The sequence below is a fragment of the Bubalus bubalis genome, chromosome 7 (assembly GCF_019923935.1).
Source record: "Bubalus bubalis isolate 160015118507 breed Murrah chromosome 7, NDDB_SH_1, whole genome shotgun sequence".
NCBI lineage: Eukaryota > Metazoa > Chordata > Mammalia > Artiodactyla > Bovidae > Bubalus > Bubalus bubalis.
The window spans coordinates 23,866,157-23,880,805 of NC_059163.1; the positions used below are offsets into that span (position 1 = coordinate 23,866,157).

A 14,649-nucleotide genomic window follows, 5' to 3' on the forward strand; every position below is an offset into this window, starting at 1 on the left:
CTTCACAATCATGTTTTAGAATCAGGAATGAAGCTTCAGGGAGTATGTGTCACATCTTTGGCATCCCACCTGGACAGAGTAACCGATTTGAAGATTGGCATTGACTGGCATAAAGCTGTACAGCTCTCCACTCGGCAGGTACCGACCTAGAGATAACCTTTGCTTGCCCTGCATTAAGTATCAAGGGGCATAGCCTGCACGTCTAGATTCCTGGTGAGCCGAGTAGATCTGTATTCCCTTGTAATGATCATTCTGGGCAGTTTCACCCCTGCCAGAATATGTGCAATGAAGAGTCAGCTCAGCTCTTTGGGGAGGGGCAGAAGTGTCTTTTAGTTATGTGCATTATTACAGTAACTGTGTTTATACTGAAAAGAGGTACAGATGCAATTGGGTACCAACATCCCCTGAAATTCTTTACCATACTTGCTGAGTAGGAGAGTGAGAGAATGATCCCAAACTTGAAACTACCTTTGAGAAAACATTTTCAGGAAGGAGAAGCAGTAACACTGTGGGCGGGGGTCTCTTGTGAACAGTGAAACTTCCATCCTTAGAGGGCAGGCATGATAGCACTAAAGTCTAGTTATACTCTGCAACCCCGGGATCCAAAACACTGCAGAGCACACATGTAAATTCAGTAGTGTCAACAGTCTGCAGCAAAAGTGAACTGTCTTTCAAATGTGCAACAAAGAAAACTTCAAAAGCTCATGCTTTCAGTAGGAAAATATTAACTTCATCTTACATACGATGCTGGAGTTGGACTTTCTTAAAACGAAATTAGCTTGCTCAAAGTAAACAGCTCTAACTGAAGCATATATTCTTCTCTCAAGTTAAAACTATAACCAAATTTGCATAGTGGCACAGTCCACACTATGCATTTTATATAACTTATATGTGATATTTTGCTCCTTTGTACCGTTAATTTATTAAAAAGAAACAGGGCCCTTATTTTTCCATATAACCTTAGATAAATGTTACAGTTTCTGACGGGGGGAAAAGTGCATTTCTAACAAATAAGTTGAATCTTTCCACAAGCCACCAATCTGAAACTCCAGTTTGTGGACTAATGCATAATATTGTGATCTCAACACCAAACTTAGTCCATCAGTTCAATAAATAGGTTTTCTGTTTTACATGCCAAAGCCTCACATCTGTAATCAAGTTATTTTGTTTAACTAAATACTTATTAACAGTGAAAAATGGTATCAGTTTTTAAAGAGTTTAAAAAATAAATTTTATATAATGCAAAAACTATGCTAAATATTCAAAAGTTACTTCAGAGTCTTATGTTTTTACCTTATCTTCATCACTGTAAGTATCAGTAATTATAATCCTTGAACAAACTGTATGATCATTTTGGTTGTGCAGATGCTAGGGCAAATGTACAAACACAAAATGTATTTTCTTACTTAAATCTAAAACTGGGAGATCCTTAGACCAGAGATCTAATCTTACTCATTTTTCTCCTTCGTTAGCTCATGCATAATAGATGCTTAAATGTCTGTGGTGTGAATGAAAGAACTGACTAGAAGTTGGCATCCAAAACTTTTAATAAGACGACAAATAATGAAAAACTCAAAGTCACTGATTATAAAGAATATGCAATCCATTTGGGATTTATTGCATTTAAAGAAAGCAGATTATTAAAACAGTAGGTATGATAAATACAGTAAGAAAATAACTTTAAATTTGAAACAAAACAAAGTGAATGAGGGATAGGATTCAGTCAATAAGAATAAGCAATGTAAAGGCAATATAGTACTAAAATCAGTTAGTGCTTAATTAGATATAGGAAGGAGGAAAAAAAAAGCAACTGATGCTATTTCATAACAGTTTCCCAGCTCTATCTGAGGATTGAAGTTAACTTTAGAAAGTATGGTCTTAACAATTAGAAATATAATAAAGATGAAAATCAGGTTTATTAAAAGTTAAAATTATTTGCTTAGTGGTACATAAAAGGCTTCAGAAAATTCAAGTTTAACAAAAAATGGAAGTGTAATCAAAGAAAGTGCACTTAAAGCTGTTTGCCAGCAATTAAAAAGTAGCCTATTATTATTACTATACTGCTTACTATTAGATGACTTTTCAATCACAAAAAGAGCATAGTCATAAAAACAATTCTCTTTCAAAAGTAGCACAATAAATTTTTAAATAAAAATAACCCCAAATGATGGCCCTTTGCATTTTCATCTGTCTACCTTATTCTTTTAGTGGCTTTTGTAAACCCTCACGAGGAGTGAATGTTCTTTTAGCAATGATTGTGGTTGCAATTCCATTCAGAATGTAAAAATTCACATTAACTCCACACTAGAGAGATGTGACATGTGCATGCAAGTGCGGGTTTATATATTTACCCTAATGTATAAACCCCACTGTGTATAAAAGTTTTCATATAAACTATCGTTATGTTATTCTCACAGTAGATCTGTCAGTTCATTCTCACAGTAGATCTGTCAGCTCAACACTGGACCTAAAATGATAAATGATAAGTAATTTTGCTTAAAAAAAAAAAAATGTTTACCGCACAGTCTACACATATTAAAACAAATGTACCCAAACTCCTCAGAACCAGTGATAAGAATACATGTGTACCTTCTCTCAATGCTGATATGAAGTACCACAACCTAAAATAAGCTAAGCAGAGAGGACGAAAGGGCTCTGCCTGCTGCACACCAGAGTAGAGGAGGGTTTCCCACCAGCAAGATGAGGACAGCAGTCTGTCCCTATCACATGACAAACGGGAGGATCCAAAGCTGCTTCTGTCTACGTTTCCAAATAATGGCATAACTGGGCCCCGAGTGTACACACACACACACACACACACACACACACACACACAGGGCGGAGGTCACATCAGTGGAAGAATCACACTTTCCTGATGGAAATAAATATTCTAGTCAGTTTCACCCAGCCCACCACGTTTCCTCCTCCACCTAAAACATACATACCAAGCAACTTTTGTGTCCTAGCAGAATGTCTAACATTCCTCAGTGCCATAGAAGCTGGTCTTTTCAACACAACATTTTGCTGAAGTGGTAACATTAAAATAATTAAGCAAATGGTCCGCTTTTTAAAAGATAATTCAAAACCAAGAAGCATGATTAAAGCTGTTAGGACAGAAATAACTTTGGCCTCAGACTTTTGCTAGCTTTGTAATATGTCACTTCCCTTTGTGATGTTCAAGTATTACAGGTTTAGAGTTATGACGACTTTACATGCTAAAAAAGCACAGACGATAGCTGATTAATAGAGACATGATTTCTTTTCAGCATTCCTTCCTTATACAAGAACTGGACCATCCCATAATAGAGCCAAACCGAGTGCTGTGTGCCAAGTATGCATTAAGCTCTTTCACACATCTTGGGAGCTTTATTCTCATAAGGGAATTAGCCAGGCATCAACTGTGTGGAGTGACCTACAGTCTAACAGTAGTGGGAAAACATGATGGGAAACAGAAAGCGACCCTAATCCTATACTCCTTGGGAAAATTCCTCCACTTGAACACAAAGGAATCTCCCCATTCTATCCCATTGGGTCCCCTATAAGTACTAAATGTGTCATTGTGATATAACAAACATATGACTGTCAATATTTTAAACAATGTCAAAGTGTTTCTTTAGAATTTATCCAGCATTATAAGCCAAAGTGTCTGTCAGTGTCTAAATCATTTAAAATTATTCAGTGTATTGAAAACGAGTGTAAGCAAGGCCTTGGTATCTGACAGACTCTAGATAATTCATATTACATCCCAAGGGGACCACACTGATTCATCTGTACCCCTTCTAAATTATGAAACTCATGAGGTCTAGCAGAGACAAAGGCTAATAAGGACTAAAATAGTCAAAGAAGCATCTTGTATATACATCAACCAACAGATTTTCATTAACAGACTGTTTGATACAAACCTACTGTAGTTCATGAATTAACTATGTGTAATCATCAACTCTTCACTTTTAAAAGAAAGTATCACTTGAATCTACTTTGTAAAGTTTTAAAGAACATCTACTTGAGCATTTGCATTAGCAGTATTAATCAACCTGAGAATCAGAAAGAGAAAAAAAAAGGTGCAAACGTAACATTTGCCTTTGGCACAAGGACAAGTAAAACTGGTGCGGTTGGGCTCTAAGGTTTACGCAGTAATGACTCTCATGATTGATCTGTCTCTGATACACATCATTCACATATTGCTGTCCTGTTTGTCCACAAATCTGTATCTGATTTAAAACACAGAAGAGAGAAGCAAGAAAACATAGAGGGTTTAGTTACAGATACTTTGTTTCTTTCCAAGTTTAGAACTATGAAAACAGGCAAATAGCTCATCCCAGTTGGGGCACTATAATTGAGATTCTAATAAGGTTACTGATAAAATAGATTTTAATTGGGCTCAAAGCGTTAATTTAAAATACAGCAATCAAGGAGAGTGCAAGCTGATAGGCGTTTCTACCCTTTTCTGTAAATAGCTTTAATGGTTCTAGAAACTTCTAAATGTTCACTTGCAAGGCAGGGACAGTTAACTGTAACTTAAAATGGAGACACAGGAGAAACAGACTGTATTCACATTAATGATTTCTACCTTATTAAACAATTTCTATAAAATCTCAAGTTTCTAATTAGGATTTGTAATGTAAAAATCAAAAGGCAATTTGGTAGCTGGGTTCTTTTCACTAAAGTCACAATCAGCTAACTAGCAGAGTTGAGATGCTAGCCCCTCATCACCTTGACACCTTACAGCCACTTTCAGATCTCGGGTATTAGTGCAGAGGTACTTGCGGCAGGATGTGCAAGGCCTGCCTGTAAGGCTTTGTGGGATTCGCTCTTCTGTTCTCTTTATTAAAACTACTCCACCCTTCAGACCTAACTCCAACACTGCTGCTCACCAGACGACTTGGGGAATAGTTGGTGAAGGTGGTTATTTAATAAAGCACATTATTAAATGCAACATGATTTTACATTGTAAACGTCTCAGAAACTCAGGGTTTCAGCTACATATTTTTCCCTAGAATAATATTTCTCTATGAACCTTGTCCTCACTCCCAGTTTTTCCAATAATTGTTTTACTAGAGACATAATAAAAGTTTTGAGCTAGAAGCCATTCAAAATCAGAACATAAAGTGTTCCTGAAGTATCACTGAATGTTTTTTCCTCTCCTCTGTATCATTCCTTTTTTCTCTCCATTTTTCTACCCATCAACTAGCTATCTCTAGTTTTTGTTCTAGGCTTCTATGTAATAGTCCATATTAATGGCACTTTTTTTTTTTTTTAATAGTTTTAGGCACAACAGTCAGTGACTTCTGGCTCCTCTTTGTGGAGAAAGGTGTAAGGACAAAAATCTCTGCACTGTCTGGATAACTTTCTCATTCTTTATGAGAAATGGATTTTTTTTTTTTAACCTCATGGAAATTAGAAGAGATATTTAAAAAAAATCCACAAATGCAATTTGTGTATATACAAGTAACCTTAGTTTTAAATGCTCGATTCTGGAATGAGCCTGGGATGTGCGCACAAAAGTGACATTCTGTTATAAAAGTAACGCCACAGCTCCCGGTCACTTTTCAGGGGCCACACGCATTCCCTAGATTTCTGTGCGGTCAGGTGGGGAGCTGAAACCCCAGGTTAGAACCTGCCACCTTCGCTTCCTTTGCGCCTGCGTGGAAAGACGTGGAGTCACTACCCTGTGCAGATACTTCCTTTTTCTATTTGGTTTATTTAAAAATCGCCTATTCTGATTGACCTGTAAGAATGAATGATATAAAGAGCTATACAAATAAATTTTCTTTCAAATTCATAAAACTATTCATACTTTTTTTTTTCTTTGAAACAGGAGTTAATACCAAGAGTCCGTCAGAAGTCCTCTACTGTTTAGAAGGAAACGGAGCAGCACCGAAGGGGTCTAATTCGACGGGCTGGGGCTGTTGGGGCTGATGGGAGGTGATGCTCTGCACCACGAGTTCTGTGAAGGGCACGGCACCAAAATCATCCATTTTCAACGCCTCTGCCCCGTGGAAGGAGCCGTGCAGTGAATTCGGCCGGGGCCTCCCGGGCAGGACCGGGTTGTGGTCGCTGCTCAGGCCCTGGTGCGGGGAGTGCCACGGCAGGTCCGGAGGGTGGAAGGGCTTGGCCCCGAAGGGGTCCAATAGACCCTCGTCGGCTTGCAGGACGTGCCCACGGTCCTTCCCATCTGTCAGGGCCACGCTGATGTTCTCCTTGGAGTCCGAGATGGTCAGGAACTCGTTGCTGCTCTGCGAGTCCCGGCGGCCCACCCTCCTGTGCCGGCGGGCCCGCTCAGGGGTGCGGAAGGCAGGCTTGGCTGGCTTCTTGGCGCCGGTCGGGGTGCCGTGGTGCCGCTTCCCATTGCTCTTGGCTGCATCCTGCTTGGTGCGCCTCTGCCGGGAGGACAGTTTCTGTAGGCTGCGCTGCTTGACTTTCTGCTGCGGACTCCCAGTTATCTCCTCGAAGGGCACCAGCCCGAAAAGGTCCTCGCTGCTGTCGCTTTTACTGGCAGATGGAGGGAAGGGCTGGAACGGCGTGGAGCCAAAGACATCCACGCTGGGGGGGCCAGCCGGCGCGGCGTGCGCATCGCGCGCCACCACCTTCTTGCTGAAGGGTGCCTTGGTGAAGACATCGAATTCCTCCGGTTCGAGCCCCGTGGCGGGAAGCCGACTGTGCGGAGAGAGGTCCTTCTGCTCCCCCTGGCGGGGCAGCTGAGCCCGCGCAGCGAAGAAGGGGACAGCGCCAAAGACATCAAACTCGGGTCTGGGAGTCCCCGCTCCCACGTCCGAGGGCACCCGGGCGGGCGTGAGGAGTGCTGTGCTAGGACCCTGGACCGCTCCACCGCCGGCGTCCCTGTAGCCTGGGCTCGCGTCGCTGTACTTTGTTTTGGCCTGCTCGTAGTCCGAATCGGAGCTGTGCTTCTCCTCCTCTTCCTCATCTTCAGAATCCATGAGCAGAGGCCTGTGCCCCAGGTTTTCCGGTTCAGTGTCGTCATCATTAAAATCTCCTTGTTCTCCCTGGAGAACTTCCTCATCCTCCTGTTCTTCCTCCTCGCTGCTCTTCGGAGAAGGGGGATCGGACTCAAAATCACTCTCAGATTCGTCGTTCCCCTTTTGCACTTGAGCACGTACTAATGAATTCTCTGAGGTTTTCTTACCAGTCCGGTGGTCTTTAGAGACTGGACTTCCTTTTGTATTCTTGATAGGGTTTGCAGTGCCGTTTTCTTGATTCATGGAGGGATGTTCAATTTTCTTTTCAGGAGAACCTACCAATTCAAACAAAAATTGTATCATCTCAATGCATCTCAAAAACCATTTGCAGTAAACATCATGTACTAATACAAAGGCCTTACAGATCGCTCATATCAGTTCCCTTACAGGAAGACTTACTGGCACTTCTTCGTCATTAGGCTCCGGGGGGTGGGAGGGGGGCGGTGGGGTGATGCACTTGGCCCCTAGTTGATAGTTAGGTCCTTCAAGTGCAGACCGACTGACTCGTGTGTCTACCCTACACACCACCTACTCACCACCGGTGGTCACTGACAGCTGTCTTACTTACAGTACCCAGAACAGGACTCTGAATATGGTCCACAAGCAAATTTTCTTCTCCCAGCTTCAAAATAAGATTATCCAGCCAATTGCCCTGCCCAGATCCCCCCATTCACCCCAACCTTATGCTTCTACTTCGACTCTGTTATAAAGTTTTCCTGTGGAGATCAACAAGCATGAATAGCTTATCTGCTTAGATATGTTTCACTGTACTATTTAAATTTGGCATTCTGGGATTTTATTGTGAACAAGTATCTTATGGGCTGGGTGAACATGAGCGCATCCCCATAGTCTGATCCAAGCTGAGTTACTGAACTGAGACCGTATTGAGGACATCTGCCTTCCCAAGAGGACCTACATCTTCCTTTAACTGTCATACCTGTACTAGTAGACCCTGTATTAAAAGCACTCTACCTTAATGAAAATCGTAACTGTCAGTATGTTTACTGTATGGTAGGTGACAAAAATGCATCAAACACGGTGTTCTCCAATTTCACTGCATGTACATACATAGTAAAGATAGAGTGTGTTAGTTTATATGAAAATATATGGCCCTCCCAATACACGGGTGTACTGAATTGATTTTCCAGAAGCAAGAAACAATTTGCATTGATCCAATTACATATCCATTCATCCCTTCCCCTCTAACATCAGATATTTTCAAGACAATTAGCTAGGCTTGGAAGTACAGTCTTTAGTCATGAAGACTAAATACCTTATGATGGATGGGCTGTTACTCTCCCATGATTAAGTGGTGGTCCCCACGGCACAGGACACCTCTGCGTTATTTCCTTCTCTTTGAAAGTCCGCACTGTTGTCTTTCTACCTCTCTGACTATTCCCTCTTGTTCAAATTTGTTAGCAACTTCCCTTTCACAAACATCTCCTTAAACACAGATGCTCCGCAGGGTCCTAACCTTGACTGCCTTTCTCCCTCTGTATGTCCTGCCCTGGGTCTTAACTACTTGTATGTTAATCAACGTTTATACCATGATGACTGGATCTCTAACAGTTACCATATATACTCACCTACCCTAGTCACCTAATACATATATATATATATATATTCTACCATTACTTTAAACTCAGTAATTTCAAGAGAGATCATCTTTTCTCTTAAAATGTGCTCCTCACCAGTTCCCTCTAAAGTAATGAATAATATCTCCATCTACCAAATTCTGCAAACTAGCAGAAATCTGGAAACCATCTTCCCCTTCCACCAGTGTTATTTATTTTTTTTTTAAACTTGACATAATTGTATTAGTTTTGCCAAATATCAAAATGAATCTGCCACAGGTATACATGTGTTCCCCATCCTGAACCCTCCTCCCTCCTCCCAGTCCACCAGTGTTTTTAAAATCTCAAGGATCTGGTCCCTCTTCTCCTTCCACCAGCTGTGCATCCCACCCTCTCTTTATCTTCACTTAGCAACTCCTCAGGCTTTCAACTTGCCTCCAGTCCCGTATCCCTCAAAGCAGATCCTCTACACTGTCACCAGAATGACCTTGCCGAAGTACTCATCACGTGGCTACTGCTGAAAACCCTTCGGTGTCTCTCTAAAGTCTCCACCCGCAGCCCAACACAGAGGCCCTTCTCTACCTGGCTTCTGTCCTCTGACACCGTGAGCCTCAAACCCTGATGTCTCCCATGGGTATTCCTCATTATAGCCACACCGAAACTCTCCCTGCTCAAATTCAGGAACTGAATAGCTGTGGACAAGGGTTTTGGGGCTCTTGCTATCTAAACTGTTAAGGTTTACTCTCAAAAACCAAGGAAACGAATAGAGCTGGGGATCAAGGAGCACCATGCTACTTTAGCCTCTCACACGTAATACTGGCCCTCGGCGTAAACGCCCTTCTAGCACTCCACTCCCACCTGACTTGCCCAGCGTGCCTGGCTGTGTTCTAAAACCTAGCCCATGTCAGAGCCCTTTTGAGGAACCCCTCGAAAAACACCCATATTTGGTGGTCCTGATGAACTTCGTACAAGCCTTAATTGTAGCACCCACTTTAGACACAGGCCTATTTATCATTTACCTCATAGATCATTCCCTAATGCTGTGCTGAACCAATCAATATATGTTAAGCAAAACAAGTAACTACTGTAAGCTCACAGCTACAGACATACATCTAATACATTCAGGATACAATCAAGAAAGCTACATAGAAAAAGAAACTTCACGTTTAGAGTTCTTAGCTTCGAATCCAGTCACATTTTTTTGATTCAACAAAACATTCTGTAGGGTAGTTGGTTATTTAGTCACTAAGTCATGCCCCACTCTCTGCGACCCCATGGACCATAGGCTGCCAGGCTCCTCTCTGTCCATGGAATTTTCTGGGCAAAAATACTGAAGTGGGCTCCCATTTCCTTCTCCAGGGAATTTTCCTGACCCAGGGATCAAACCCACGTCTCCTGCATTGGCAGGGGGATTCTTGACCACTGAGCCACCAGGGAAGCCCTTTACTGTATGATATATACTGAGCATAACACTGGTGAATAAAATAAACTTGGTCCCTGCCTTCAAGAGTTTCAGAGTATAAAAAAACCTAAACTGTGACTAGCACTCTGAAATAATAGAGCAGAGGTGTTAAGTCGCGGGGCAGGGGGCAAGGGTGCATGAAGCTAGTCTGGACGGTTGCCCAAGGCCTAAGAAGATGGCAGTTAAGACAGTTATGTGAGAAGCCGGCCACACAAAGCGCAGGCAGAGAGGTGCTCCAAGTAACAGCTACAGCATGTGTGAAGACCAAGTCAAGAAAGACAGTGGCTGGCATGTTTGAAGGACTGAAAATAGACCAGTGTGCTCAGGGCACAGTGAACAAGGGCGATACTGCTCAAGATGAGGAGGGAAAGAAAGGGAAAAGGACCAGATCATGAGGGTCCCTCTAAGGCCATGATAAGAAATCTGGGTTTTGTTCTAAATTCAGGGTGTAGTAGGGAACTGTCATGAATTATTTAAAGTGCAATGATCAGATTTAGATCTCAAAAAGATTAAGTGAATACCATATAGAAAAAAGACTGAAGCAGGTGGCTGCAAAAGTACCAATCAGGGAGAGGAAACTCATTTAAGTTAGAAGTTGGGTTTCCCTGATGGCTCAGACGGTAAAGAATCTGCCTGCAATGCAGGAGACCCAGGTTCAATCCCTTGGTCAGGAAGATCCTCTGGAGAAGGAAATGGCAACACACTCCGGTATTCTTGCCTAGGGAATTCCATGGACAGAGGCGCCTGGCAGGCTACAGTCCATGATGTCATAAAGAGTCAGATGCAACTGAGCAACTAACACCAAGTTAGAAGTTATGGTGGCAGGGAAAACAGAAGTGGCAGAATTAGAGATTGGAGCGGAAAACTCTGGATGGATGGCAATGCCTTTAATACAGAAGAAAAGAGTCAAGAATACACTGGGAAGTAGAGGAGAATTTGGCCTGGACACAAAGTTTGAAGTATCTGTGAGACATCTGAGTGTGAGCAAAGTGTCTGTGGCTTGAGCACCATGATTAGTTTCTGGCTGGAGAAAATAGACTTGGGAGTCATCACTGTACAGAGAAAGGCACAAGTCTGAAGGAAATCGCTGATGAAGAGAGTACAAGAGGAAAAGGGATCCATCACTCAGGTATAAAACTTTTAGAAGTCAACAGAGGAACCTGCAATGCAAACAGGAAAGTGCCAGAGAGGAGGACCACAGCCAGGCGAGTGCCATGTTGCCTAAGCTGAGAGAGGAGAGTGTTCCCAGGGGAGGGAACTGACAACAACAGGGCTGGGTGATGCCAAGAGGCCCAATAAACTGAGGACGGAAATGGCCACTGGCTCGTCAGCTCACAAAGGTTGTTGACAGCCTTGAAGTGGGGAGTGGGGAGGAAACCTAGTGGGGCTGAGCAGTGATGGGGAGAGAAGATGCGGAGATTTCCATCACTTATACTTAAACACAAATATAATCTTCATGCATTATTCATCTGCCAGTTCCCTGAAACCAGCCAAGAGCTATATGCTGTATCTTTACATATTCATAATAAGCTTATCTTAAATCCTAACAGATTAAAATCAAGTCAAATGCGGATTCTCACTTGACTTCTCCATATAGCAGACTTCTGATATTAAAAAGAAAGCTTGCTTTTAGATTAGCCAGAGCATTTATTTCCATGAATTTTTATCTCAAAGCAAAAACGTAATGGCAAAGACTTGCAACCATCCCTCATTATCTTTAGTGAGATAGTCCCTCTAAGAGACATGCTAACATATTACTCCTCAGGCGACTTGCCCACCAGAGAGCCACAACACGCACCCCTCATTCCTGCTCGCGGACACCTCCAGGAACAGTCCAATATCTTCCCTAAAGTGTCTTCTGTAGAATGCTATTCCCGTAAGAACCTAACAGTTCTGTGGTCTCAAGCAACTGAGTGTACATTTATAATGTAACCCCACCACCACCACCACCACTCATCTGGAAAATGCTCATCAAACCAAAGGTGCGGACATGTCATACACAAAAGAATGTGACTTAATGAAACCTAGTTTCCCAAATTTCCTTCACTACGAACACTTTTATTTACACGTTAACACCTATTAACCTTTATATACAATTCTGCACAAAGCACTCAGGGAAAATGCTGCTCTATTAATTCCCCTGGAAATTTTTCCATCTCTAGGGCACAGAGTTCTGTTCCTAGAAGTCTTCTGGAACATTTAACACAGGACAGAGGTCCTCCAACTGACCTTCTCTGCGTACTCTTACATTAACTCTAGTCTTCTAAATTGTTTCCTTTACCCAAATTGTCAACACTGCTTTCCAAAACACATTTGTCACCTTCTACTTCCTACTCTGCCTTTTGTCAGCTTCTCAATGGCACCCCACTCCAGTACTCTTGCCTGGAAAATCCCATGGGCAGAGGAGCCTGGTAGGCTGCAGTCCATGGGGTCGCTGAGAGTCGGACACGACTGAGCGACTTCACTTTGACTTTTCACTTTCATGCATTGGAGAAGGAAATGGCAACCCACTCCAGTGTTCTTGACTGGAGAATCCCAGGGACAGGGGAGCCTGGTGGGCTGCCGTGTATGGGGTCACACAGAGTTGGACACGACTGAAGTGACTTAGCAGCAGCAGAAAAGTTGTATTAATACAGACTGTGTATTTCTTTGTTGTAAAGCACTATACAGATCTACTTTTTAAACTGTCAGTATGGATATAAATTTATGGGGATTTCCACTTACCATTTTTAAAGCATCTTTACAGGTTTCGATATAGTCCATTAGTAATTCTGATAGAGATGTAATAAAATATTGTATAACATTTAACTATAAACCTATAGAATGAACCTCTAGGTTGTTTCTAGTTATTTTGGATTTTAAATAGAACTATGAAAGTGAAGTGAAAGTGAAGTAGCTCAGTCGTGTCCGAACCAGGCTCCTCCGTCCATGGGATTCTCCAGGCAAGAATACTGGAGTGGGTTGCCATTTCCTTCTCCAGGGGATCTTCCCGACCCAAGGATTGAACCCAAGTCTCCTACATTTGCAGGCAGACACTTTAACCTCTGACCCACCAGGGAAGTGGGGGTGGGAAGCATGTTTTTACTAATAATTTCAATTTAGTGATTTACTGTTATTCCTTCCTTATACATGTTTAATACACAGCTAATAAAGTTAACCTAGTTACCAGGTTAACTGTTAACTACTAAGACCACAGCTAAATCCTCTGGTCTGTTCCCGAGGGAACACATATTATCGTATTACAAGAGAATAATACAGTAATAACAGGCTCTATTTATAGGACTATTGTAAAGAAAGGGTTTAAAATAGTGCCTGACACAAAAGCACTAAAGTGTTTTAACTGCCATCTCCAGGACAAGGCCAAACTCAATAATCTCACGCATCATACTCCAACTTCCCACCTACTTTTCTGGACTCAATGGTTGAAGACAGACTTAAATGAGAGGGAAGAACAGGGAGAGGATACAAGAGGGTGCAATTCTCTGGATAATTCAAGAGTGACTCGGGTCCAAACAAATCACCAGGCAAACAAATGTATATTCACACACCACAAGGGTACGTTTTGGATCCTGGAAACATTATCTCTGGTTTTTAAATAGCTATAGTTAAGAGCACAATATAGGAAACTGAAAGGAATGCTTTCAAAAAGAACATGAAAAGACACATGGCAATGATCTATCCTGGCTTTATGGTTTCAGGTTACAGTTCTGCAAAGTATGGGCAACTGGGGAAATTTCTGGTTGGTGTAGACAGACTGGTTTTATTTCTTTTATCGTCACCTCTTCACAAAACTAAAACAAGCAATCAAAAATATTTTCCAAATTCCTTTTCTCTCCCAAATGATCATAACCCACCCTGACCCTGCTGAAATGTTTCTCTGCTTCTTCATCCTTCCATTCCTTCATAACCTAGTGTGGCGACAAGAGCAGCAACAGGCCTCTCTGCCAGCATCCTAAGAGCAACGCAAATACTAAACACCATGAAGCCCAAAGTAAACACAAGTGGTCACTGCTCTGCACCACCCTTGCTAGGGAAAAGGTAAATTCCAAAGCTGCAAGTTTCAACCATCCCAGGTAAGGTTTTACTCTCTGTAACAACAACCATCTACTTAATTGTCCTCTCTTTGATGCAAAAACAATAAAAAAAAAACTGAGAAAGAAATGGAAATTAAAGGAGGGAGGGATAAATGAGAGATTGGAATCGACATATTCACACTACTATATATAAAATAACTAATAAAATCTTACTGTATAGCACAGGGAACTCTACTCAATACTCTGTAATGGTCTTTATAGGAAAAGAATCTAAAGAACAGTAGATGTATGTACATGTATAACGATTCACTTTGCTGTGCAGCAGAAAGTAACACAACATTGTAACTCAAATACACTCCAATAAAATTTTTTTTTAAATCATTTCAATATATTCTAAGACTTTTAGTCCTGTTCCACAGGCACAAAAGACTCAAAATAAGAATCACCAAGTTATAAAATTGGTTACCAACTGTACAATTTATAGTACTTTAAAATGTAACGTCACAGCTGAGTGCCATCAACTTTTTCAACCCATTTCTTTGCCTAAACATATTCCTGTAATTAAAAAAATTCAGATATTCCTACTGCTTGCTCTTGGTGCC

The 14,649-nt window shown here is 41.7% G+C and overlaps 2 protein-coding genes across 7 annotated transcripts in view; one reads left to right on the forward strand and one right to left on the reverse strand.

Annotated features, from left to right (window-relative positions):
* The window catches only part of PAQR3 (progestin and adipoQ receptor family member 3), a 32,830-nt gene extending 24,732 nt beyond the window's left edge, over nt 1-8,098 (forward strand). The window contains exons 7-8 of one of the 3 annotated variants that reach the window (XR_003110540.3): nt 20-213; nt 5,819-8,098. The gene's annotated coding sequence lies outside the window, so the exon portion shown is untranslated. The remainder of the gene's footprint in view (nt 1-19; nt 214-5,818) is intronic. The other 2 variants (XR_327129.4, XM_006053742.4) reach the window with 2 other exon arrangements.
* The window catches only part of BMP2K (BMP2 inducible kinase), a 117,243-nt gene continuing 104,123 nt past the window's right edge, over nt 1,530-14,649 (reverse strand). For 3 of the 4 annotated variants that reach the window (XM_006053743.4, XM_044945742.2, XM_044945741.2), the window contains one exon: nt 1,530-7,252. In XM_006053743.4, the coding sequence (XP_006053805.3) occupies nt 5,850-7,252 (1,403 nt within the window). In that variant the 3' untranslated portion in view covers nt 1,530-5,849. The remainder of the gene's footprint in view (nt 7,253-14,649) is intronic. The other variant, XR_006552169.2, reaches the window with a different exon arrangement.